Source organism: Scyliorhinus torazame, chromosome 13 (assembly GCF_047496885.1).
Source record: "Scyliorhinus torazame isolate Kashiwa2021f chromosome 13, sScyTor2.1, whole genome shotgun sequence".
Taxonomy (NCBI): Eukaryota; Metazoa; Chordata; class Chondrichthyes; order Carcharhiniformes; family Scyliorhinidae; genus Scyliorhinus; species Scyliorhinus torazame.
In genome coordinates this window covers 215,126,771-215,154,017 of record NC_092719.1, presented here as the reverse complement: position 1 = coordinate 215,154,017, position 27,247 = coordinate 215,126,771, and the positions used below count along the sequence as shown (strand labels likewise).

At 49.1% G+C, this 27,247-nt stretch overlaps 1 protein-coding gene across 4 annotated transcripts in view; it reads left to right on the top strand.

Annotated features, from left to right (window-relative positions):
* The window catches only part of LOC140388613 (monoglyceride lipase-like), a 160,807-nt gene that overhangs the window by 126,438 nt on the left and 7,122 nt on the right, over positions 1-27,247 (top strand). For 3 of the 4 annotated variants that reach the window (XM_072473054.1, XM_072473053.1, XM_072473056.1), the window contains exons 4-5: positions 7,347-7,457; positions 10,034-10,123. In XM_072473054.1, coding sequence (XP_072329155.1) covers positions 7,347-7,457; positions 10,034-10,123 — 201 coding nt within the window. The remainder of the gene's footprint in view (positions 1-7,346; positions 7,458-10,033; positions 10,124-27,247) is intronic. The other variant, XM_072473055.1, reaches the window with a different exon arrangement.

The following is a 27,247-nucleotide window of genomic DNA, read 5'->3' as shown; positions in this document are numbered from 1 at the left end:
AATGAGTTCATGGCTGATCTTTTGTGGACTCAGCTCTATTTTCAGGCCAGAACACCATAACCCTTAATCCCTTTATTCTTCAAAAAACTATCTATCTCTATCTTAAAAACATTTAATGAAGGAGCCTCTACTGCTTCACTGGGCAAGGAATTCCATAGATTCACAACCCTTTGGGTGAAGAAATTCCTCCTAAACTCAGTCCTAAATCTACTTCCCCTTATTTTGAGGCTATGCCCCCTAGTTCTGCTTTCACCCGCCAGTGGAAACAACCTGCCCGCATCTATCCTATCTATTCCCTTCATAATCTGATATGTTTCTATAAGATCCCCCCTCATCCTTCTAAATTCCAACGAGTACAGTCCCAGTCTACTCAACCTCTCCTCGTAATCCAACCCCTTCAGCTCTGGGATTAACCTAGTGAATCTCCTCTGCACACCCTCCAGTGCCAGTACGTCCTTTCTCAAGTAAGGAGACCAAAACTGAACACAATACTCCAGGTGTGGCCTCACTAACACCTTATACAATTGCAGCAGAACCTCCCTAGTCTTAAACTGCATCCCTCTAGCAATGAAGGACAAAATTCCATTTGCCTTCTTAATCACCTGTTGCACCTGTAAACCAACTTTTTGCGACTCATGCACTAGCACACCCAGGTCTCTCTGCACAGCAGCATGTTTTAATATTTTATCATTTAAATAATAATGCCTTTTGCTGTTATTCCTACCAAAATGGATAACCTCACATTTGTCAACATTGTATTCCATATGCCAGACCCTAGCCCATTCACTTAGCCTATCCAAATCCCTCTGCAGACTTCCAGTATCCTCCGCACTTTTTGCTTTACCACTCATCTTAGTGTCGTCTGCAAACTTGGACACATTGCCCTTGGTCCCCAACTCCAAATCATTTATGTAAATTGTGAACAGTTGTGGGCCCAACACTGATCCCTGAGGGACACCACTAGCTACTGATTGCCAACCAGAGAAACACCCATTAATCCCCACTCTTTGCTTTCTATTAATTAACCAATCCTCTATCCATGCTACTACTTTACCCTGAATGCCATGCATCTTTACCTGATGCAACAACCTTTTGTGTGGCACCTTGTCAAAGGCTTTCTGGAAATCCAGATATACCACATCCATTAGCTCCCCGTTATCTACCGCACTGTTAATGTCCTCATAAAATTCCACTAAATTAGTTAGGCACGACCTGTCCTTTATGAACCCATGCTGCGTCTGCCCAATGGGACAATTTCCATCCAGATGCCTCGCTATTTCTTCCTTGATGATAGATTCCAGCATCTTCCCTACTACCGAAGTTAAGCTCACTGGCCTATAATTACCCGCTTTCTGCCTACCTCCTTTTTTAAACAGTGGTGTCACGTTTGCTAATTTCCAATCTGCCGGGACCACCCCAGAGTCTAGTGAATTTTGGTAAATTATCACTAGTGCATTTGCAATTTCCCTAGCCATCTCTTTTAGCACTCTGGGATGCATTCCATCAGGGCCAGGAGACTTGTCTACCTTTAGCCCCATTAGCTTGCCCATCACTACCTGCTTGGTGATAACAATCCTCTCAAGGTCCTCACCTGTCATAGCCTCATTTCCATCAGTCACTGGCATGTTATTTGTGTCTTCCACTGTGAAGACCGACCCAAAAAACCTGTTCAGCTCCTCAGCCATTTCCTCATCTCCCATTATTAAATCTCCCTTCTCACCCTCTAAAGGACCAATATTTACCTTAGCCACTCTTTTTTGTTTTATATATTTGTAGAAACGTTTACTATCTGTTTTTATATTCTGAGCAAGTTTACTCTCATAATCTATCTTACTCTTCTTTATAGCTTTTTTAGTAGCTTTCTGTTGCCCCCTAAAGATTTCCCAGTCCTCTAGTCTCCCACTAATCTTTGCTACTTTGTATGTTTTTTCCTTCAATTTGATACTCTCCCTTATTTCCTTAGATATCCACGGTCGATTTTCCCTCTTTTTACCGTCCTTCCTTTTTGTTGGTATAAACCTTTGCTGAGCACTGTGAAAAATCGCTTGGAAAGTTCTCCACTGTTCCTCAACTGTTTCACTATAACACCCAGTAGTGCGTGATCTGATTAATCATGTCTGCGATCCGGGGAAGTGGGCACACATCGAGGTGCGTGTACCGGTTTATGGGTTGGCTGTAATCTACAACCATCTGGTTCTTTTCCCCGGTCCGGACGACCACCACCTGGGCTCTCCAGGGGCTATTGCCGGCCTCGATGACTCCCTCCCGAAAGAGTCGCTGGACCTCGGACCTGATAAAAGTCCTGTCCTGGATGCTGTACCGCCTACTTCTGGTGGCGACTGGTTTGCAGTCGGCAGTGAGATTTGCGAAGAGCGAGGGAGGGTCGACCTTTAGGGTCACGAGGCTACATACGGTGAGTGGGGGTAGGGGCCCGCCGAACTTCAGGGTTAGGCTCTTGAGCTTACATTGGAAATCCAGTCCCAATAGGAGAGGAGCGCAGAGGTTGGGGAGTACATATAATTTAAAGTTGGCGTACTCGGCGCCCTGTATTGCGGTAGTGCACCCCTGGACCTGCACCGAGTGCGACCTGGAGGCGAGGGAGATGGTTTGATGTGCCGGGAAGATTGGGAGCGAACAGCGTCTTACCATGTCTGGATGAATGAAGATCTCCGTGCCCCCAGTGTCGAAGAGGCAGGGCATTTTGTGTCTATTTACCCGGACGGTCATCATAGAGCTCCGGAGGTGTTTGGGTTGCGACTGGTCAAGGGTGAATGTGCTGAGTTGCGGGTAGCCGGCGTGGTCGGAGATGCTGTCGCGGTCCCAAAATGGCTGCCCCCATTGGTCGCACATGTCGGTCGGCGTTGCAAATGGTGGCCAAGATGGCAGGCCCCATCGGTCACACGTGTCGGGCGGTGAGGAAGATGGCGTCCAAGATGGCGGCCCCCATGAATCGCATGTAGCGGGCCGCGTGGGCGAGGATGGCCAAGATGGCGGCCCCCGTGAGTTGCACGCACTGTGCGGGCTGGAAGATGGCTGCCCCCACGGACACCACGAGGCCAATGACGCGTCCGGGGGGGGGGGGAGCGGAGCCGGCAGACACACTGCCACACTGCAGGATCTGCGGGCCTGTGAGTCTGAGGGTCGGGCCTGCGATTTAGAGTTTTGGGAACTGGCCAGGCAAACTTTAGCGAAATGTCCTTTTCTCCCGCAGTCGATGCAGTTCGCGTTCCGGGCCGGGCAGTGCTACTGGGGGTGTTGAGGCTTGGCGCAGAAATAACAGTGTAGCCCCCCATGGTGGGCGGGTATTCTTTGGTCGGTGGTCCACGAGGGGGTCGTGTGATCGGATGGGAACGTGTTAAGGCTTTGGAACGCTACTTCAAGGGAGGAAGCTAATTTTACTGTCTCTTCCAGGTCTAGGGCACCTTTTTTGAGTAGAAGCTGTCTCACGTAGTTGGACCTGACGCCTGCCACATAGGTGTCCCAGATAGCGAGGTCCATATGTTGAGTGGCCGTAATGGCCGGCTAATTGCAGCTTCGTGCAAGGACTTTGAGGTGGCGTAGGTACTCTTCCAGCGATTCCCCGAGATGCTGGCGGTGAGTGGTGAGGAGATGCCACGCGTATACCTCGTTCACGGGCCTTACGTAGAGGCGCTCTAGCATCGCGAGGGAGTCTGCGTAGGTGGAGGCTTCCTCGAGTTGAACAGAGATTCAATGGCTCACCCGTGCGTGGAGGAGACTCACCTTCTGTTCATCGGTGACGGAAGGCGAGGAGGAGGCGGCGAGGTAGGTCTTGAAACAGCGGAGCCAGTGCGAAAAAATCTCCTTCGCCTCTGCGGCCTGCGGATCGAGTTCCAGTCGGTCAGGTTTGAGGGCCGATTCCATAGTGGCGTTTTAGTTGATTAAATTGATGGGACCATCAATTCACACGAAACCAGGAGTAGAAGTAAACTGTGGCTTTAATCAACTAGAACAGTGCCTGCCTGCGACTGATCTGTTAGTGGGAGCTGCCTACAGGGCGACTGCTCTTATACCTCCCCTCAAGGGGAGGAGCCAGGGGCGGAGCCCACACAGGCCCCAACATGCTACATCATAGGTAATACCTTACAATGGTCCATAGGTGAAGCCCACATGGGCAACAGCGTAATACAGATATGTACATGGTGAATTATTACAGCAATACATTCACCACAAGTGCTTCGCTCCAGAGTCCCCACCCTATTTCGACCCCCAGGTCCTCCTCCCATTTCTTTCTTGTTGCGTCCAGTACGGTGTAGGCCCTTTCTACCAGTTGGTCATACATGTCGCTACAGCTCCCTTTATCTAGTATGCTTGCGTCCAGTAACTCTTCCAGTAATGTCTGTCGTGGCAGTTGTGAGTACGTCCTTGTCTCCGTTCGTAGGAAGTTTTTGAGTTGCAGGTACCTTAGCTCGTTCCCCCTGGCTAGCTGGAATTTCTCTGTCAGTTTGTCCAGTGTTGCGATCCTGCCGTCCGTGTATAGGTCCCTGACTGTCAGTGTCCCCCCGTCCTGCCCCCACCTTTTGAAGGTGGCGTCAGTCAGCGCTGGTGCGAACCTATGGTTGTTGCAGATGGGAACTTTGTCCGACATTTTGGTCAGGCCAAATTGCTGCCGTAGTTGGTTCCAGGACCGGAGGGTGGCTATCACCACCGGGCTGCTGGAGTGTTTTTTGGGTGGGGATGGGAGTGTCGCCGTGGCGAGGACCCGGAGGGAGGTCCCCCTGCAGGAGGCCTCTTCCGTGCGCACCCACTCAGCTTCAGGCTCCTTGATCCATCCCCTTATTCGCTCGGCCGTCGCCTCCCAGTGGTAGAATTGTAGGTTTGGGAGGGCTAGCGTCCCCCTCTGGATTTTGTTTGTCCCCCCCCCCCCCACACACACACGAACACCATGATTAGTTTGTTTTGCAGGTCCTTTTTTACTTCCTCTGTCAGACTGGTGAGGTTCCATTTGTGGATGCCTTTCCAGTCGTGGGCTATTTGGATGCCCAGGTAGCGGAATTTGTGTCGGGCTTGTTTATGCGGCAGTCCCATTAGGCCTGCCCCACCTACTTGTGGGTGTACCGGGAAGATCTCGCTTTTGCTCATGTTGAGTTTGTGGCCCGAGAAGGCGCCAAACATCTTTCAAGAGCGCGATGATTCCGTCCATGCTGCTTTGTGGGTCCGAAATGTAGAGGAGCCGGTCATCTGCATAGAGTGAGACTCTGTGCTCTCTGCTGCCCCTTCGGATCCCCCTCCAGCTTTTTGCTGCTCTGAGCGCAATTGCTAGTGGTTCGATCGTGAGAGCGAACAGCAGCGGGGACAGTGGGCATCCTTGTCTGATGCCCCTGGGCAGCTAGAAGCATCGGGAGTTAGTGTTGTTGGTCCGTACGCTCGCCATGGAAGCGTTGTATAGGAGCTTTACCCAGGAGGTGAACCCTGTTCCAAGCCCGAACCGCTCCAGTACCTCTATGAGGTATTTCCATTCGACCCTGTCGAAGGCTTTTTCAGCGTCTCAGGAGACGATCACCTCTGGTGTTCTCTCCCCGGAGGGGGTCATTATCACGTTCAGCAGGCACCTGATGTTCGAGGTAAGCTGTCTACCTTTGACAAAGGCCGCCTGTTCCTCTGCGGCCACCTCAGGTACACAGTCTTCTCGTCTTTTGACTAGGATTTTGGCCAGTATTTTGGCGTCTGCGTTCAGCAGTGAGATGGGTCTGTATGACCCACATTCCGTTGGGTCTTTATCTTTCTCAGGTATGAGCGAGATTGAGGCCTGTGCTAGCGTGGGTGGCTGTGTGCCCCTCGCTAGTGAGTCTGTGAACATCTCCCGCAGGTGCGGGGCCAGTGCTGTCGCAAATGTTTTGTAGAAATCCGCTGGGAACCTGTCTGGTCCCGGCGCCTTCCCCACCTGCATGGAGCTAATGCTGTCCATGATCTCTCCCAGTGCTGGTGGTGCTTCCAGGCCCCGTTTTCTGCCCTCCCCCACGACTGGTATGTCCAGTCCATTAAGGAACCGTTTCATCCCAGACTCCCCCTTTGGGGGCTCTGGGGTGTACAGCCCTTGGTAGAAGGCCTTGAAGGTTTTGTTAATCTTTTCTGGTTCTGTTTCTAACGTGCCTCTGGTATCCCTGATTTGTGCAATTTCTCCGGTGCCTGCCTGCTTTCTCAGCTGGTGTGCCGACAGGCGGCTGGCTTTGCCTCCGTGTTCGTGTAGGGTCCCACGTGCCTGGCGGAGTTGGCGCACTGCTTCCCTGGTGGAGAGCAGGTCAAAGTTCCTTTGTAGCTCTTCCCTCTCCGCCAGGAGCTCTACGGTCGGGGCCTCTGAGTATTTACGGAGTCTGTTCTCATGCTACTCGACCTGCCTTCAGCCAGTTGCAAGCTTTGAACCCCTCACCACTGAAATAAGACAGCCTTCGACTGTCGTGGGTGGTGGGTGGGGGGGGGGCACGGTGGTTAGCTACTGCCTCACAGCACCAGGGACCCGGGTTCAATTCCAGTTTTGGGTCACTGTCTGTGTGGAGCTTGCACGTTCTCCCCGTGTCTGCGTGGGTTTCCTCCGGGCGCTCCGGTTTCCTCCCACAGTCCAAAGATGTGCAGGTTAGGTGGGGTTACGGGGAAAGGGTCGGGGAGTGGGCATAGGCAGGGTGCTCGTTCAGAGGGTTGGTGCAGACCCGATGGGCCGAATGGCCTCCTTCTGCACTGTAGGGATTCTATGAATTGAACAAGCCGCCAAAGGAAATATCACAGCCCCCCCTCACTGGAAATCTTCAAGAACCACCCGTCGATTATTTCTATTTATAAGTTTTTCATGAGGACTACAGTCTCAACAGGTGATTTGTGGTTTAGTTAGCGTTACCCATGTAAATGTTGATGGAACACAGAAATTAGTCTGTGTTGCTGACACAACTGAGGCAGGGGTAGAAACAAGAAGGGCACCTCCATCGCCGCCCCATCAGCAGCCCCAGGCACTCACACCCTACAATCCAAAGCTCCACCCAACCTTCACACTAATCAAATGTTGTCCTATGCTGCACTTTGGAGCATTCTACTCTGTTAAAGGCACAATAAAAATGCAAGTTGTTGTTAAGGGGAGAAGGCAACTGGGCAGTGTGTTAATACTGGCTCCCGACATTCTGTTGTCCATTTCCCATGGTCATAAAGGCAAATTTCACTGACCTGAGTTGCTGCTCCGCCTGAGGTGACCCTCGGACTAGGAGTCACAGCAGAGTGACTTTGGGTTATATTGAGTAGCAACTTCATCCACTAAGCTATCAAGTGGCCTTTAGAGTTCATTAGGGCTTTGCCGAATCGTGTTGCTATGGTAAACGTTCTCCTCTCCTCTTGCATTTTAGGGAGGATCGATGGCCATCTATGTAGCGAATGAGAGACAGAGCTATATTTCTGGGGTGATTTTTATAGCACCCATGGTGTTATTGAACCCTGAATCAGTGACACCTGCAAAGGTAAATGCACCCTGAACACTTCACTTAAATAATTCCCGGAGGGTGTTCACCAATCCGCAGACCCCACTGCTGAATGGCCGCCAGTTAGTGGCTGGTTTAGCTCAGTGGGCTAGACAGCTGGTGTGTAATGCAGAACAAGGCCAGCAGCGTGGGTTCAATTCCCATACCAGCTTACCCGAACAGGTGCCGGAATGTGGCGATCAGGGGCTTTTCACAGTAACTTCATACTTGTGACAATAAAAGATTATTATTATTATTGGTGGGGTAATTGGTGGAAGGAACCAGTAACATGTGCCTGATGGGCAAGGGGCAGCTTTCTCTTATTAGGGCTAAGGACGAATCGTCCCACAAGACCCCTACCTCCAAATTCGTTGGTCAATTCAAGGGATTGTTTGCAATTCAGTTAATAATAATAATCTTTTTATTGTCACAAGCAGGCTTACATTAACACCGCAATGAAGTTACTGTGAAAAGCTCCTAGTCGCCACATTCCAGCGCCTGTTCGGGGACACAGAGGGAGAATTCAGAATTCTCAGCTGGTACGGGAATTGAACCCGCGCTGCTGGCCTTGTTCTGCATCACAAACCAGCTGTCTAGCCCACTGAGCTAAACCAGACTCATCACATGGGTTTTTTTTGATTTGTTTCATTATTGTCACAGTGAAAAGTGTTGTTTCTTGCATGCTGTACAAACAATGCAAACCGTACATAGGGAAGGAAGGAGAGACTGCAGAATATAATGTTACAGTTATAGCAAGGTGTAGAGAAAAGATCAACTTAATACGAGGTAGGTCCATTCAAAAGTCTGATGGCAGTAGGGAAGAAGCTGTTCTTGAGTCGGTTGGTACGCGACCTCAAACTTTGGTATCTTGTTCCTGACGGAAGAAGGTGGAAGAGAGTATGTCCGGGGTGCGTGGGGTCCTTAATTATGCTGGCTGCCTTTCCGAGGCAGCGGGAATTATATCAAGTCAATGGATGGGAGGCTGGTTTGCGTGATGGACTGGGCTACATTCACGATCTTTTGTAGTTTCCTGCGGTCTTGGGCAGGGCAGGCTCCATACCAAGCTGTGATGCAACCAGAAAGAATGCTTTCTATGGTGCATCTGTAGAAGTTGGTGAGGGTCGTAGCTAACATGCCAAATATCCTTAGTCTTCTGAGAAAGTAGAGTCGTTGGTGGGCTTTCTTAATTATAGTGTCGGCACGGGGGAACCAGGACAGGTGATCTGTACACCTAAAAACTTGAAGCTCTTGATCCTTTCTACTTCATTCCCATTGATGTAGACAGGGGCATGTTCTCCACTACGCTTCCTGAAGTTGATGGTTAAGACCATCAGCTGAGTTCCTGTGCCCAAGAGGGGAGGACAGGCCTCTTTGAGAATATGGAGGTCGGTGGTACAGAAGAACATAGCTCGAGTATTAAAATGGGGGAGGAGAGATCCTGAACTTGTGAGGAATATTTTATCTATGAGGACCAATCTCTGAGTGAGTTCTTAGAAAAACAAAGTCAAGGCTTTGGGGTCTCCCCAAAGTCCTTTCATTCCATTCAAGGACCATCACGGGCCATTGCCACCATCCCCACAGGTAGCCCCAGGGATTTCCAAACGCAAATCCAAATTTTCATGTTGGGATTTGAACTCACGCTGTCTGGATTATTACTCCCGGCTCCTGGACCACCAGTCCATCCACTTTGAATAAATTCTGACAAACAGCATTGAAATTTCTGTTTTGTTTTAGAGAGGGATTAATGGCTGAGGGAGGAATGTTGGTCGGGACACTGCGAGAAAACTGCTCCTCTTCTTTCAACCTGTGGCTCGAGATGTTAAACACCCACTGAGTAGACCATTGTCTCGGTCTTGTGCTCAGTACGTCTCAAAGGGTGTCAGCCGCGATCATGTGCCAGAGTTCGAAAGTGTGAGCGTACTGTCAGTGTTGGTTTGGCCACTGAGTCCAGTTACCACGTTGACTCACCCTGCCAAATCTATGTCCCTTTGGGTGGAGGAACTCTGCCAAACTCCTCCTCACACACCGAATGATCTCATTTTAAATACACAAAGCCCCGGTCGTTCGCTCAATTTGTAATCTCGACCTCTCCTCTTGTCTAAAGAAAAGCGAGCCAGCTTCTGTTAACTTCACCTCACTGAGAAGCCGAGGATAATGTGTCTTTGAATTCATCCCTCGAATAAATAGTAACATCCGCTCAGATTTTAACATCACCCACCGTGGTGGCACCTCTTAATCTTCTTAATCCCACTTTCCTGCCTTCCTACCTTACTCCTCATACAAGTATCTAAAATATATCTTGTCCCCATCCCGTGAATTTGTTTTTCCAAATCACAGCTGTGCCTAAAGGCAAATTCGTATCAGGAATTTAGGTTTGGGGGGGAAAGACCCTCCAGGGTCTTTCATCCTAATGGGCGGAGAATCGTGTGAGGGTCAGTGACCTTCGCACGAGAGTATCTGATACTCTCTCCTTCATTGCTAAAAGGACAATGTGATCCCTCCAGTAAACTGGGTGAAATGTGGATCAGAACAAAGACTTTGACTGACTTGAACTTGCTCTCCTTTTTCCACTACAGATGTTCTGTGCCAAGGTGATGTATCACCTTGTGCCAAATCTAGCCTTGGGATACATGGATCCTCGTTGGCTTTCGAGGTCGTTGAAAGAGGTGCGTTTATGGTGATTAACTTCTCTTCTCACATTTGAAATAAAGAATTAAATGGGTTCTATGTGAAGGCATCAACTTTTCAGCATCACATCCTGAGTCAGCAGGAAATGCTCTGACTTCCCCTCCCACTTCATCCATGGTATTGGGTCTATTAAGCAGAGATGCAGCCTCTGCCTCAAAACCAGAGCCATTATGCTTTTAAACTTTGTGAAACTTGCCACGTTACGTCCAAAATGAGTACGAGAGCAGTTGGCCATCAGCCCATCGGGCCCACACCACCATTCTGTTGGCAGTCACAACTCCTGCCTTATCTCCACTTCCAATTTCAATTTTTTTCTCAATCGCTGGGCCAGTCATGCTGGATCAGGGAGTCGTTAACGGCTCCGTAACGAGGCAGCGGCGTGGGGGTTTGCTAACGGGGGAGGTTACTGGACAAATTGTATGAGTGGCGTTGGGAGGGGAGGGAGGTGATGGTGACTTAGCCCCCACCCCACCCTCGCTGTTTCCCCTCTGTTATAACCTGCCTGAATCCTATTGGCTGGGGACTATTGGTTATCCCATAACTCCTGGGGAGTATGAGCTCCCCCAATGAGGGGAGAGCGAGAAAATCATTAGCAGTTGAACCTGTATAAATAGAGCTGGCCAGTGTGGTACCGGCTAGTGAAGGAAGCAGTGGTGAAATACTGCTGCTGTGTACATATCGTAAATAAAGTTACTTTCTGTTTGACTCTACAAACTCGTGCTGGATTCTTCCTGGCCCTCTCAAAACCCTCTCCGTCTCTCTCTCTCTCTGTCCCTTCTTTCTCTGCCTCCTCTCTCCCTACCCCCTCTCTCTTTACCCCTTTCCTGTAACAGCCTCCCCGAACAGGCGCCGGAATGTGGCGACTAGGGGCTTTTCACAGTAACCGGGGCAGCACTGTAGCATTGTGGATAGCACAATTGCTTCACAGCTCCAGGGTCCCGGGTTCGATTCCCGGCTTGGGTCACTGTCTGTGCGGAGTCTGCACATCCTCCCCGTGTGTGCGTGGGTTTCCTCCGGGTGCTCCGGTTTCCTCCCACAGTCCAAAGATGTGCAGGTTAGGTGGATTGGCCATGATAAATTGCCCTTAGTGTCCAAAATTGCCCTTAGTGTTGGGTGGGGTTACTGGGTTATGGGGATAGGGTGAAGGTGTTGACCTTGGGTAGGGCGCTCTTTCCAAGAGCCGGTGCAGACTCGATGGGCTGAATGGCCTCCTTCTGCACTGTAAATGCTATGATAATCTATGAAATTCATTTGAAGCCTACTTGTGACAATAAGCGATTTTCATTTCATTCTCTCTCTGCCCCTGTTTTCCTGCATCCTTTCTCTATTTGCCCCTCTCTCTCTGCCCCCTCTCTCTCCCCCCATTATTCTCCACCCCCTCTCTGCCCATGCCTTCTCCTCTGCCCTCCCTCCCCTACCCTCCAACTCGGCCTCCCACGCACCCCTCTCCCCTCTCTCCTCCTTCTCTGCCACGTTCCCTGCCCCACTTCACTGCTCCCTCACTCTGCCCGGTCTCAAAATAGTAGGGAACGGGACAAGGTACGTTAAAAGGACTAAGCCTTAAAGTTTTGTACCTGAACGCACGGAACATTTGAAATAAAATGGATGAATTAGCTGCGCCGATAGATGTAAAGGGATATGATACAGTTGGGATTACGGAGACATGGCTCCAAGGTTTTAGGAAGGACAGGCAGAAAGGAAAAGGTGGTGGAATTACATTGTTGATTAAAGAAGATATTGATACAATATTGTACACTATTGATACAGTATTAGAACATAGAACATAGAAAAATACAGCACAGAACAGGCCCTTCGGCCCATGATGTTGTGCCGAACCTTTGTGAAAATGTAAATCGCTTATTGTCACAAGTAGGCTTCAAATGAAGTTACTGTGAAAAGCCCCTAGTCGCCACATTCCAGCGCCTGGTCGGGGAGGCTGTTACAGGAATTGAACCGTGCTGCTGGCCTGCCTTGGACTGCTTTCAAAGCCAGCGATTTAGCCCTGTGCTAAACAGCCCCTAGATTAATCATAGATCATCATTGAATTTACAGTGCAGAAGGAGGCCATTCGGCCCATTGAGTCTGCACCGGCTCTTGGAAAGAGCACCCTACCCAAAGTCAACACCTCCACCCAACACTAAGGGCAATTTTGGACACTAAGGGCAATTTATCATGGCCAATCCACCTAACCTGCACACCTTTGGACTGTGGGAGGAAACCGGAGCACCCGGAAGAAACCCACGCAGACACGGGGAGGATGTGCAGACTCCGCACAGACAGTGACCCAAACCGGAATCGAACCTGGGACCCTGGAGCTGTGAAGCAATTGTGCTATCCACAATGCTACCGTGCTGCCCTTAAGAACAAATAAATCTACACTATATCATTTTACCGTAATCCATGTACCTATCCAATAGCTGCTTGAAGGTCCCTAATGTTTCCGACTCAACTACTTCCACAGGCAGTGCATTCCATGCCCCCACTACTCTCTGGGTGAAGAACCTACCTCTGACATCCCCCCTATATCTTCCACCATTCACCTTAAATTTATGTCCCCTTGTAATGGTTTGTTCCACCCGGGGAAAAAGTCTCTGACTGTCTACTCCATCTATTCCCCTGATCATCTTATTGATCCAACCCAGGGGCTGGTTTAGCACACTGGGCTAAATCGCTGGCTTTTAAAGCAGATCAAGGCAGGCCAGCAGCACGGTTTGATTCCCGTACCAGCCTCCCTGAACAGGCGGCGGAATGTGGCGACTAGGGGCTTTTCACAGTAACTTCATTTGAAGCCTACTTGTGACAATAAGCGATTTTCATTTCATTTCAATATTGAGGAAAGATATTAGTGCAAATGATGTGGAATCTGTCTCGGTGGAGTTAAGAAACATTAAGGGGCAAAACACATTCGTAGGGGTGGTATACAGACCACCAAACTGCAGTGGTAATGTTAGGAATAGCGTTAGGCAGGAAATCAGAGATACATGTGATAAAGGAACATCTGTGATTATGGGTGACTTTAATCTGCATTTGGATTGGGTGAGTCAAATTAGTCACAGTGCAATAGAGGAGGAATTTCTGGAGTGTGTAAGGGATGGTTTTCTGGAACATGTTGAGGAACCAACAAGGGAACAGAACATCTTGGGCTGGGTATTGTGCAATGAAGAAAGGATTAGTTGGCAATCTAGTTGTGAGAGAACTTGATAATGGATAATGGGGATGAGTGACCATAATATGGCAGAATTCTTTATCAAGGTGAATAGTGAGGCAGTTGATTCTGAGACCAGGGTCCTGAACCTCAATAAGGGTAACGATGATGGTATGAGGCATGAGCTGGCTGTGATGGACTGGGAAACATTACTGAAAGAAAGGACAGCGGACAGGCAATGGCAGGCATTCAAGGAACGAATGGGTGAACTCCAAAAATTGTTCCTATTTATTCCTATTTGACGTAATAGTAGAAAGGGAACTGTGGCCAAACCAAGGAAAATTAGAGAAAGTATTAGATTCAAAGAAGAGGCATACAAATTAGTGAGAAAAACAATAGACCTTTAAAATTCAGCAAAGGCAGACCAAGGGATTGATTAAGAAGGGGAAAATACAATTTGAAAGTAAACTTGCGGGGAACATAAAGACTGACTGTAAAAGTTTCTATAGGTATGTAAAGAGAAAAGGATTAATAAAAACTAATGTAGGCCCCTTACAGTCAGAAACGGGAGAATTCATAACAGAGAACAAAGAAATGGCCGAGGAACAAAATTCCTACTTTGATTTTGTCTTCACAAAGGAAGACATGAATAATGTACTGGAAGTTCTGAGAAGCACAAGTTTTAGTGAGAGGCTGAAGGAAATGAGTATTAGTAAAGAATGTTTTTTGGAAATTTATGAAATTGAAGGCGGACAAATCTCCAGGGCCAGATTATCTTCGTCCCATTAAGGAAATGATGCTAGAAATAATAAATCCATTGGTGATCATTTTCCAAAATTGTTTGGACTCTGGAATGGTTCCTACAGATTGGAGGGGAGTGAATGTAACCCCGCTATTCAAAAAGGTAGAGAGAAAACAGGGAGCTACAGACCAGTCTAATGTCAGTAGTAGGGAAATTGCTGGAGTCCATTATCAAGGATTTCATAGCACAGCATTTGGAAAGCAGTGGTGTAATCAGACAAAGTCAGCATGGATTTACAAAAGGAAAATCATGCTTGACAAATTGACTAGAATTCTTTGAAGATGTAACTAGTAGAATTGACCAGGGAGAACCGGTGGATGTGGTTTATTTAGACTTTCAGAAGGCTTTCGACAAGGTCTCACATAGCAGATTAATATGCAAAGTTAAAGCGCATGGGATTACGGGTAGTGTCTTGAGATGGATAGAAAGCTGGTTCGCAGACAGAAAGCAAAAAGTTGGAATAAGAGATGCTTCAGCGGGATTTGGACAGGCTGAGTGAGTGGGCATATGTATGGCAGATGCAGTATAATGTGGATAAATGTGAGGTTATCCATTTCAGTAGCAAAAATAGGAAGGCAGATTATTATTTCAATGGGTGTAAATTGAGAGCGCTGCTCCTTCCTCAGGTGAATGAAGAGGTCTGTTCCAGAAACACATATATAGACAAATTCAAAGATGCCAAACAATGCTAGGAATGCGAGCATTAGCAGGTGATTAAATCTTTACAGATCCAGAGATGGGGTAACCCCAGGTTAAAGAGGTGTGAATTGTCTCAAGCCAGGACAGTTGGTAGGATTTTGCAGGCCAGATGGTGGGGGATGAATGTAATGTGACATGAATCCCAGGTCCCAGTTGAGGCCGCACTCATGTGTGCGGAACTTGGCTATAAGTTTCTGCTTGGCGATTCTGCGTTGTCGCGGGTCCTGAAGGCCGTCTTGGAGAACGCTTACCCGGAGATCAGAGGCTGAATGCCCTTGACTGCTGAAGTGTTCCCCGACTGGAAGGGAACATTCCTGCCTGGTGATTGTTGCGCAATGTCCGTTCATTCATTGTCGCAGCGTCTGCATGGTCTCGCCAATGTACCACGCTTCAGGACATCCTTTCCTGCAGCGTATGAGGTAGACAACGTTGGCCGAGTCGCACGAGTATGTACCGCGTACCTGGTGGGTGGTGTTCTCACGTGTAATAGTGGTATCCATGTCGATGATCTGGCACGTCTTGCAGAGATTGCCATGACAGGGTTGTGTGGTGTCGTGGTCACTGTTCTGAAGACTGGGTAATTTGCTGCACACTATGGTTCGTTTGAGGTTGCGCGGTTGTTTGAAGGCAAGTAGTGGGGGTGTGGGGATGACCTTGGCAAGGTGTTCATCGTCATCAATGACGTGTTGAAGGCTGTGAAGAAGATGACGTAGTTTCTCCGCTCCGGGGAAGTACTGGACGACGAAGGGTATTCTGTCGGTTGTGTCCCATGTTTGTCTTCTGAGGAGGTCAGTCCGGTTTTTCGCTGTGGCGCGTTGGAACTGTTGATCGATGAGTCGAGTGCCATATCCCGTTCGTACGGGATTGACATTGAAACAAACCTGTTGGACTTTAACCTGGTGTTGTAAGACTTCGTACTGTGCTCACCCCAGTCCAACGCCGGCATCTCCACATCATGTAAATTGAGAGAGGTGGCTACTCAGCGAGACCTTTGTGTCCTCATGGATCAGTCGCTGAAAGTAAGCGTGCAGGTACAGCAGGCAGTAAAGAAGGCAAATGGTGTGTTGGACTTCATAGCGATGGGATTTGAGTATAGGAATAGAGATGTTTCACTGCAATTGTACAGGGCATTGGTGAGGCCACACCTGGAGTATTGTGGGCAGTTTTGGTGTCCTTATCTGAGGAAGGATGTTCTTGCTCTGGAGGGAGAGCAGCGAAGGTTTACCCGGCTGACTCCTGGGATGGTGGGACTGTCATACGAGGAGAGATTAACTTGATTAGGATTATATTCACTGGAGTTTAGAAGAGTGAGAGGGGATCCAATAGAAACTTACAAAGTTCTAACAGGATTAGACAGGGTAGATTCAGAAATAATGTTCCCAATGGTGGGGGAGTCCAGAACTAGGGGTCATAGTTTGAGGATAAGGGGTAAACCTTTTAGGACTGAGGTGAGGAGAAATTTCTTCACCCAGAGAGTGGTGAATCTGTGGAATTCGCTAACTCAGAAAGTAGTTGAGGCCAAAATGTTGTGTGATTTCAAGAAGGAATTAGATAGAGCTCTTGGGGCTAAAGGAATCAAGGGATATGGGGAGAGGGTGGGATCAGGATATTGAACTTGATGATCAGCCATGATCATAATGAACGGCGGCGCAGGCTCGAAGGGCCGAATGGCCTCCTCCTGCTCCTACTATGTTTCTATGAACCCTCCTCTTATGTTGTTGGTGTCCTTCCGTAGGGTGTGGGCGTTGCTGGCTCGGCCAGCATTTATTGTCCATCCCTAATTGCCCTTGAGAAGGTGACGGTCAGTCACCTTTTTTAACCATTGCAGTCTATGTGGTGCAGGTACTCCCATGGTGCAAGGGGGATCCTGAACTTTGACCTAGTGACAGTGAAGGAACGGTATTGTGGAGCGAGATTCTCCAACCCCCCCCCCGCCGGGTCGGAGAATCGCCGGGGGCTGGCGTGAATCCCGCCCACGGCGGTTGCCGAAGTCTCCGGCACCGGAGATTCGGCGGGGGCGGAAATCGCGCCGCGCCGGTTGGCGGGCCCCCCCCCTGCGCGATTCTCCGGCCCGAATGGGCCGAAGTCCCGCCGCTAAAATGCCTGTCCCGCCGGCGTAAATTAAACCACCTACCTTACCGGCGGGACAAGGTGGCGCGGGCGGGCTCCGGGGTCCTGGGGGGGTCGCGGGGCTATCTGGCCCCGGGGGGTGCCCCCACGGTGGCCTGGCCCGCGATCGCGGCCCACCGATCCGCGGGCGGGCCTGTGCTGTGGGGGCACTCTTTCCCTTCCGCCTCCGCCACGGTCTCCACCATGGCGGAGGCAGAAGAGACACCCTCCACTGCGCATGCGCAGGAAGCTGTCAGCGGCCGCTAACGCTTCCGCGCATGCGTCGCACGGAGATGTCATTTCCGCGCCAGCTGGCGGGGCACCAAAGGCCTTTTCCGCCAGCTGGCGGGGCGGAAATTTGTCCGGCGCCGACCTAGTCCCTCAAGGTTGGGGCTCGGCCCCTAAAGATGCGGAGCATTCTGCACCTTTGGGGCGGCGCGATGCCCGTCTGATTTGCGCCGTTTTTGGCGCCAGTCGGCGGACATCGCGCCGTTTCCGGAGAATTTCGCCCGTGGTGTTCTTTCTGATTCTTGTTCTCAGGATGGATGTTATAGTGTTCACAAATCCACAAAGTTAACATTTATTTACACTACTTAATTAAGCTCGACCATTTACTCCTATTGTAAACAATAATCTAATAATATACAACCTACACTCAACACTAGTCTCTATACTCTATTTATAACCGTACTGTCCTCTCTATCCCTGCTCTCTCTAACTCTCCTCCAGCTCTCTCCCAGAAGTCTGTGAGTCAGCGCTTTATATAATTCTGCATCTAGCTCCATCTAGTGGTTCATTATGATATGACATTAACCCTTTATATTCTGACCATTTCCCATAATGTCACAGGTATTCTAGTTCCAAGTCTACCTGGCTGCAACTCTGAATCGCTATTCTTTGCACTATGCTCTGCATTCTGTCTTCCTGTCAATTCACCTAATTCTTTTAAATAAATCAAATGATTGACATTTGAACCCTGAAGAAATGTAGCCCAAATTCGCCCAGACAGGGACAACATTCAGACGTTGGTAATCCAACAATTTCTCAGAACAATGTGACCAAGATAAGGAACTCGCTTGCATGAAGGCTGGCAGCCTGTTTATTGCCCAATGTCTGGTGTTTCACGTCACAATCAAACCAGCCATTTTCTGTAGGAAACGGTGTACGCTCTCACGGGGTCAACCTGGCTTCGCAGATATCACACTCACCTCCGAGACAAAAAGGTCAGGGGTTCAAGCCCAGTTCAGCACAACATCTCGGCTGACGCACATTTGCTGAACAGCTTGGGATGATTTTGTTGGTGAAAAGTCCTGTCTAAATATTGCTGTTGTTGTTAACTTTGAGTTTGAGAATTGGATTGTTAGGAGTTGTAAACTCAAGTAAGCAGCAATGGCCAACAAATACTATTAAAATACTCATCAAACAACATGTCAGTCTCAGGAATGCTGCTAATTAATCTAATAGTTAATATAACTCCTTTATTTTATGTGTTATGATTCTCAGTGACTGCCACATTTAACAAAAGGAAAATTCTGCTCTCTGTTGTGAGGTGTGATTTTCCCTCGAGGGTTATAAGGTGGAGGGATAGATATTCAGACGAGGGTTGGAAGGAGGAGAGATTAACAACTACAGTATGTGATTATACACCGTCTCCTAGGAGATGTCCTTCATGATGGAACCCGTCCAAAGGTCAAGTAGTGAAAGGTTATTACTGAAAATGTTGATCACATGATGGCTGCTGGTGTTATTGAGCAATTGTGGACCCAATACGTTTTCTACAATTTACCATTCTTCACTGTAAACAAGACAAACATTAACCCATTGAGTGCAGGATCATTTCCAGAACAGAACCGCCTATCCCCTTATATAGCAGCCACCAGCAGAGCTGGAGAAATACATCAAGTGGGACGAATATTCGAATTCCCCTTGAGTAAGGCAGGGGTCCTCTTACAAATGGGTCATTTTCTCCCTCAAGTTTCCCTCCTAATGAAGCAGTTTTATCCAAAATTATGGATCCAAAATCAGCAGACTGCAGGCTTCCGTCAACTCCGTTGCTGATTGGTGCTACAGTTGAGAGCTCCTCCCAAACCCCCAACTTCCTCCACGCGGAAGGTCATGGAAACCGGTACACGGGACCATCATCACCTCCAAATGCCCCTTCAAGCCACACAGTTGGAAATATATCACCGTTCCTTCACTGTCGCTGGGTCAAGATCCCGGAGCTTCCTCCCTAACAGCACTGTGGGTGTACCTACATCACGTGGACTGCAGCGGTTCAAGAAGGCAGCTAACCACCACCTTCTCAAAGGGAACAATGTTTGTTCAGGTTTCTTCCCTTTGCTGAGGGTTGGATGCAATGCTGTGCCAGTGATTCTCTTGTTCATTGTCCCGAAGCTCAGCTTTGCCCATTCCTTGATATCCAAGAAGCTCTTGGTCCTTCAGCACCCATGTGACCTTCAAGCAGTGACCTAGTATATTGTCACACCGTCAGATGGTTAAAATTCATTGAATTTTAACTCTTGATGATGCCCATCATGCCTATTCTGCATATTCCATTCTCCCTGGGACATATTATCATAGATTATCATGAAATTGACAGTGCAGAAGGAGGCCATTCAGCCCATCGAGTCTGCACCGGCTCTTGGAAAGAGCACCCTACCCAAGGTCAACATCTCCACCCTACCCCCATAACCCAGTAACCCCACCCAACATTAAGGGCAATTTTGTTTCCTCTCTCTTTCTAATATATTCGACCTGGCGTTGTAAGACTTCTTACTGTAATATATTCGAAGCATTCTTCTGTGTGCACATTTGGAAGGCTCCGAGCCTGCTGTCATTGGGTTACCTCCAGCCCCAGGTAGGGAACTATTGACCAGACATAACATTTGAGAAAATATTTCCTTGCGCATAGGCTCAGTAGTTTTGTTGATTAACTCAAATTAATTTTGTTGAAAGCACCTCTGGCTATTTCAATTCTTGTAATAATTTCAGCGTCACTTTTGGCACCTTGCGTTGTGATTTGACCCAGGTATACATACCTGTAGGCAGTCTTGTGGGACAGTGGGTAGCGATCCTGCCTCTGAGCCAGAAGATCCGTGTTCGCATCCCACCCAGGAATTGATGGCAAAGGAAGGTGCATTCATAGTGCGAGCAAACCGGTTGAGTGTATCAACCTGCAAAATCCCTCCAAACATGCAAATAGCTGGCTGTAACAGCGAAAGAGATTCCTGATCAGCCATGTTTGATTGGTTCTGTCAGCTGAGAACGTCATCTTTAGTTTTCTGGGCTTCTTACTAATAACCATTATTTGGTTCAACTTATTTCTCTTCATTCCAAATTCTTTACCAGCATTATTATCTTCATCCACGCTCAACCACATCTCTTCTTTACTCTCAGCCATCAACACGGCATTGGTTGTATTGTTTATGTTTCTACCATCAATATTTATCCCATCAAACTGTTCTGGGCAACTCGGGATGGGCGATGAATGCCAACCTTTCGAGCAACACCCAGAGAATGAAAATTAAGGCTTTGAAATGTAAACCTTTCCTCCTGAACTCTGTCCAATCTCCCCACTGCTGATATCAAATCAGAAACATTCCCACAGGATGAATACAGGATGCGGAATGAAGGACACCACGCAGGAACATCTGTGGTAGTCACCACTGATTGTATAATAGTTGTTATTAGAGGTAATACGGTAAGACTCCTGTACTACAGGTACGGGGGTAGATCCCTGCCTGCTGACTCCGCCCAGTAGGCGGAGTATAAATGTGTGTGCACACCGAGCTGCTCCCATTCTGGTAGCAGCTGCAGGAGGCCACACATCTCTGCTTAATAAAGTCTCGATTACTCTCTACTCTCGTCTCGTCGTAATTAATAGTGCATCAACATCTCCACTGGAGCATCAGTGTTGAGATGGTGAGTTACATCAGGAAGCAGTGAAAGATTTTTTTTAAAAATTAGAATACCCAGTTATTTATTTTTCCAATGAAGGGGCAATTTAGTGTGGCCAATCCACCTACCCTGCACATCTTTGGGTTGTAGGGGTGAAACCTACGCAAACACGGGGAGAATCTGCTAACTCCACACGGACAGTGACCCAGCGCCAGGATCGAACCCGGGTCATAGATTTACAGAGCAGAAGGAGGCCATTCGGCCCATCGAGTCTGCACTGGCCCTTGGAAAGGGCACCCTACCCAAGCCCACACCTCCATCCTATCCCCATAACCCAGTAACCCCACCCAATCATTTTGGACACTAAGGGCAATTTAGCATGGCCAATGCACCGGCTCTTGGAAAGAGCACCCTACCCAAAGTCAACACCTCCACCCAACACTAAGGGCAATTTTGGGCACTAAGGGCAATTTATCATGGCCAATCCACCTAACCTGCACATCTTTGGACTGTGGGAGGAAACCGGAGTACCCGGAGGAAACCCACGTAGACACGGGGAGAACGTGCAGACTCCGCACAGACAGTGACCCAGCAGGGAATCGAACCTGGGACCCTGAAGCAATTGTGCTAACTACTGTGTTACCGTGCCGCCCGTGGAAGCAAAGTATCGTACACACCCCTGTCTGCAGCAATGGGGCCGAGGTGGAGATGTCGACAGCTTCAAAATCCGAGGTGTGCACATCATCAACAAGCTGTCCTGTCCTCATCCACTTACATCAACGCTATGACCAAGAAAGCACAACAGCACCTATACTTCCTCAGGAAACTAAGACAATTTGGTATGTTCACATTGACTCCTACCAACTTTTACACCATAGAAAACATCCTATCTGGCTGCATCACAGCCTGGTATGGCAACTGCTCAGCCCAGGACCATAAGAAACTACAGAGAGTCATGAACACAGGCCAGTCCATCACACCAACCTGCCTCCCATCCATTGACTCTGTCTACACCTCCCGCTGCCTTGGGAAAGCGGGCAGCATAATCAAAAACCCCTCCCACCCAGCTTACTCACTCTTCAAACTTCTTCCATTGGGCAGGAGATGCAAAAGTCTGAGAACACGCACTACCAGATTAAAAAACAGTTTCTTCCCCGCTGTTACCAGACTCCGAAACGACCCTCTTATGGACTGAGCTGATCTCTTCACACACCTTCTCTACTGAGTAGTACTACACTCCGTATACTTCACCCGATGCCTGTGTCTATGTATTTACATTGTGTATGTTATGTTTGCCCTATATTTTTTCATTTCATGTACGGAATGATCTGTCTGGACTGTTCGCAGAACAATATTTTTCACTGTACCTCGGTACACGTGACAATAAACAAATCCAAATCCAGGAGTCTGTCCTCTCGAGCCTGCTCCACCATTCAATAAAATCATGGCTGATCTTTGTGGACTCAGCTCCACTTACCCGCCCGCTCACCGTAACCTTTTCTTCCTTTACTGTTCAAAAATCTATCTACCTTTGCCTTAAAAACATTTAAGGAGGTAGCCTCGACTGCTTCGCTGGGCAAGGAATTCCACAGATTCACAACCCTTTGGGTGAAGAAGTTCCTCCTCAACTCAGTCCTAAATCTACTGACCCTTATTTCAAGGCTATGCCCCCTAATTCTAGTTTCGCCCTCCATTGGAAACAACCTCCCTGCTTCTATCTTATCCATTCCCTTCATAATTTTGTGTGTTTCTATAAGATCCCCGCCCCCCCCCCCCATTCTTCTAAATTCCATTGAGTATAGTCCCAGTCTACTCAGTCTCTGCTCATAAACTAATCCTCTCAACTCTAGAATCAACCTAGTGAATCTCCTCTGCACCCCCTCCAGTGCCAGTATATCCTTTCTCAAGTAAAGGGACCAAAACTGTAAGCAGTACTCCAGGTATGGCCTCACCAGCATCCTATACAGCTGCAACATAACCTCCCTGGTTTTAAACTCCATCCCTCTAGCAATGAAGGACAACATTCCATTTGCCTTCTTAATTACTTACTGTGATTCATGCACAAGGACACCCAGGTCCCTCTGCACAGTAGCATATTGCAATTTTTTTACCATTTAAATAATAGTCCATTTTGCTGTTATTCCTACCAAACGTTTACCAACCTTGAACTCCATCTGCCAGACCCTTGCCCACTCACTTAAACTATCTCTATCCCTCTGCAGACTTTCCGTGTCCTCTGCACACTTGGCTCCACCACTCATCTTAGTGTCATCTGTGAACTTTGACACATCACACTTGGTCCCCAACTCCAGATCATCTATGTTTGTGAACAATTGTGGGCTCAACACTGATCCCTGAGGGACACCACTGATCGCCAACCAGAAAAACACCCATTTATCCCCACTCTTTGCTTTCTGTCAGTTAACCAATCCTCTATCCAGGCTAATACATTACCCATGATGCCACACGTCATTGGCAAATAGGGTTAAGGAAAATCCCAAGGCTTTTTACACGTACATAAAAAGCAAGAGGGTAGCCAGGGAAAGGGTTGGCCCACTGAAGGATAGGCAAGGGAATCTATGTGTGGAGCCAGAGGAAATGGGTGAGGTACTAAATGAGTACTTTGCATCAGTATTCACCAAAGAGAAGGAATTGGTGGATGTTGAGTCTGGAGTAGGGTGTGTAGATAGCCTGGGTCACATTGAGATCCAAAAAGACAAGGTGTAGGGTGCCTTGAAAAATATTAAGGTAGATAAGTCCCCAGGGACGGATGGGATCTACCCCAGAATACTGAAGAAGGCTAGAGAGGAAATTGCTGAGGCCTTGACAGAAATCTTTGGACCCTCACTGTCTTCAGGTGATGTGCCGGAGGACTGGAGAATAGCCATTGTTGTTCCTTTCTTTAAGAAGGGTAGCAAGGATAATACAGGGAACTACAGGCCAGTGAGCCTTACGTCATTGGTAGGGAAATTACTAGAGAGAATTCTTCGAGACAGTATCTATTCCCATTTGGAAGCAAATGGACGTATTAGTGAGCGGCAGCATGGTTTTGTGAAGGGGAGGTCGTGTCTCACTAACTTGATAGAGTTTTTCGAAGAGGTCACAAAGATGATTGATGTAGGTAGGACAGTGGATGTTGTCTATATGGACTTCATTAAGGCCTTTGACAAGGTCCCTCATGGTAGACTGGTACAAAAGGTGAAGTCACACGGGATCAAGGGTGAGCTGGCAAGGTGGATACAGAACTGGCTAGGTCATAGAAGGCAGAGAGTAGCAATGGAAGGGTGCTTTTCTAATTGAAGGGATGTGACTAGTGGTGTTCCACAGGGATCAGTGCTGGGTCCTTTGCTCTTTGTAGTATATATAAATGATTTGGAGGAAAATGTAACTGGTCTGTTTAGTAAGTTTGCAGACGACACAAAGGTTGGTGGAATTGCGGATAGCGATGAGGACTGTCAGAGGATACAGCAGGATTTAGGTTGTTTGGAGACTTGGGCGGAGAGATGGCAGATGGAGTTTAATTTGGACAAATGTGAGGTAATGCATTTTGGCAGGTCTAATGCAGGTAGGGAATATACAGTGAATGGTAGAACTCTCAAGAGTATTGAAAGTCAGAGAGATCTAGGAGTACAGGTCCACAGGTCACTGAAAGGGGCAACACAGGTGGAGAAGGTAGTCAAGAAGGCATACGGCATGTTTGCCTTCATTGGCCAGGTCATTCAGTATAAGAATTGGCAAGTCATTTTGCAGCTGTATAGAACCTTAGTTAGGCCACACTTGGAGTATAGTGTTCAATCCTGGTCGCCACACTACCAGAAGGATGTGGAGGCTTTAGATTGGGTGCAGAAGAGATTTACCAGAATGTTGCCTGGTATGGAGGGCATTAGCTATGAGGAGCGGTTGAATAAACTCGGTTTGTTCTCACTGGAACGAAGGAGGTTGAGGGGCGAATTGCTAGAGGTCTACAAAATTATGAGGGGCATAAACAGAGTGGATAGTCAGAGGCTTTTCCCCAGGGTAGAGGGGTCAATTACTAGGGGGCATAGGTTTAAGGTGCGAGGGGCAAGGTTTAGAGTAGATGTACGAGGCAAGTTTTTTACACAGAGGGTAGTGGGTGCCTGGAACTCGCTGCCGGAGGAGGTGGTGGAAGCAGGGACGATAGTGACATTTAAGGGGCATCTTGACAAATACATGAATAGGATGGGAATAGAGGGATACGGACCCCGGAAGTGTAGAAGATTGTAGTTTAGTCGGGCAGCATGGTCGGCACGGGCTTGGAGGGCCGAAGGGCCCGTTTCTGTGCTGTACTTTTCTTTGTTCTTTGTTCACGCGCCTTTATCTTATGCAGCAGCCTTTTGTACTGCACCTTGTCAAATGCCTTCTGGAAATCGAGATACACCGCCTCCACCGGCTCCCCGTTATCCACTGCGCTCGTAATGTCCTCAAAGAATTCCACTAAATTGGGGTGGGCCCCACACAGACATGGGGTGACTGTGCAAACTCCACACAGACAGTGACCCAGGGTCAGGATTGATCCCGAGTCCACGGCGGCGTGAAGCAGCAGTGCTAACCACTGCGCCACCATGATGCCCTTAGGAAGCAGTGAAAGATGACACAAGACCAGAGCTGTCCAAAATGTCCTTCCTGCCATTGGAGTATTCCTAAAGATTTTTTATTTAACAATAATTGAGGTTGTTATGAGATGATTTACTGTTAAATTCCACAGCCTAGTGTTGTCCAATGAATGTGGGTAAACAGAGGGCCGGGATTCTCCATTGGGAGACTACGGGAGGGATCCTCTTAGCCCAGGGCCGGGCCGGAGAATCAGCACGACCGGCGTGAATCGCGCCACGCCACCCCGACGTCAGCACACGATTCTCCGCAGAGCGGCGAGTCAGTGGCATTGGCGCCGGCATGGTTGGCACGGCGCCGGTCGGGGGCCGCTCTACGCCGATTCCCGGCCAGGGATGGGCCGAGCGGCCGTCGTAAAAATGCCGAGTCCCGCTGGCGCCATCCACATCTGCTCTCAGTCGGCGGGAACGCGGCGTGGAAGAGTCGGGGGGGGGGGCCTGTGGGGGGGGAAAGGGAGGTCCGACCTGGGGGGGGCCTCCAATATGGCCTGGCCCGCGATTGGGGCCCACCAATCGTCGGGCCGGCCTCTCTGGCTGGGGGCCTCCTTCCTTCCGTGCCAGCCACTGTAGCCCTGCGCCATGTTGCTTGGGGGCCGGCGCGTTAAAGGAAGCCACTGCGCATGCGCGCGTTGCCGCCGGTGCCACTGCGCATGCGCGGATCCCGCGGCACCCAGTTCACGCCGGGATCAGCAGCTGGAGCGCCGTGAACCGCTCCAGTGCTGTGCTGGCCCCCTGTAGAGGCCAGAATTGCTGATCCCGAGGCCGTGTCGACGCCGTCGGGAAACGCGACGGTGTTTCCGACGGCGTTAACACTTAGCCTCAGGATCGCAGAATCCTGCCCTACGTTCTCCTGCCGGAGCTGAATTGCACCTGATTTGCACAACCGATGGGAGCCCAAACTAGGAACCGATTCCCAATCCTTAGCCATGCAAATTCTGCATGGCGACGGTTGCAGATTTCGGGACCCCATTTTGAGCGGGTTGCCTGATAGCGAGGTCCGGAACTGGCCCGCCCCCAACTCCCCGCAACCCAATCAGCATCCCCCGCCCGGGATTTTCTGCATTACTCCCATCCCCTCCAGTACGCGGGTGACCCAACCCCTCCCAATGCCCTGCCCCCACCATCAGAGACCTCCTAATTAAAGAGGCGCCCACCAGAGATCCCCCAGAAGAGGGACCCCTGTCTGGAAGTTAGAGAGTAGTCCAGACAGAGGCAATAAAAAAACTCACTGCTTTAACACTCACCTGGTCAATACACCCGCTGGCTCAGGCAGAGGAAGCAACACCTGTGAATTCCTGGAAAAGGAAAAGCAGTCAGCTGGGTTTAAGCCCCCTCAGATCTTTGATCAGGGCGGCATTCTGCCTCACCCTCTGGCACCTGGACACCTTGGCACTGCTAACCTAGCACCCGTGCAGTGCCACCCTGGCACGGGTGCCTGCGTGTCACTCACAGGTCGCAGGGGCACTGCCAGGCTGGCAGTGCCATGGTGCCAGTTTGAGGGGGGCGAGGGGGTTCCCGTGGGCCTCCCCAACTTTGGGTAGGGGCGGGGCAGGGGTTGTCAAAATCAAGAGGGGGCCTGAAACAGGTGGGGATGGGAAGGTCAGAGCAACCTTCCAAAATGACACTCTGGTCTGCAGGTAATTCCATCTCAGTGCAAATTGCGAAGTGTTGCTGAATAGCCAGGCAGCGCCGTGAAAACCCTGCTAAATATGCCCTTCAGCGGCCTTTAACTCAAGCCCACTGAATCACAGTCAACCTCCGCTGTTGAGCCTTTGCCAAAGCTTCTCAGTTTCAAAACCCTTGAAACAATCCCTCTCCT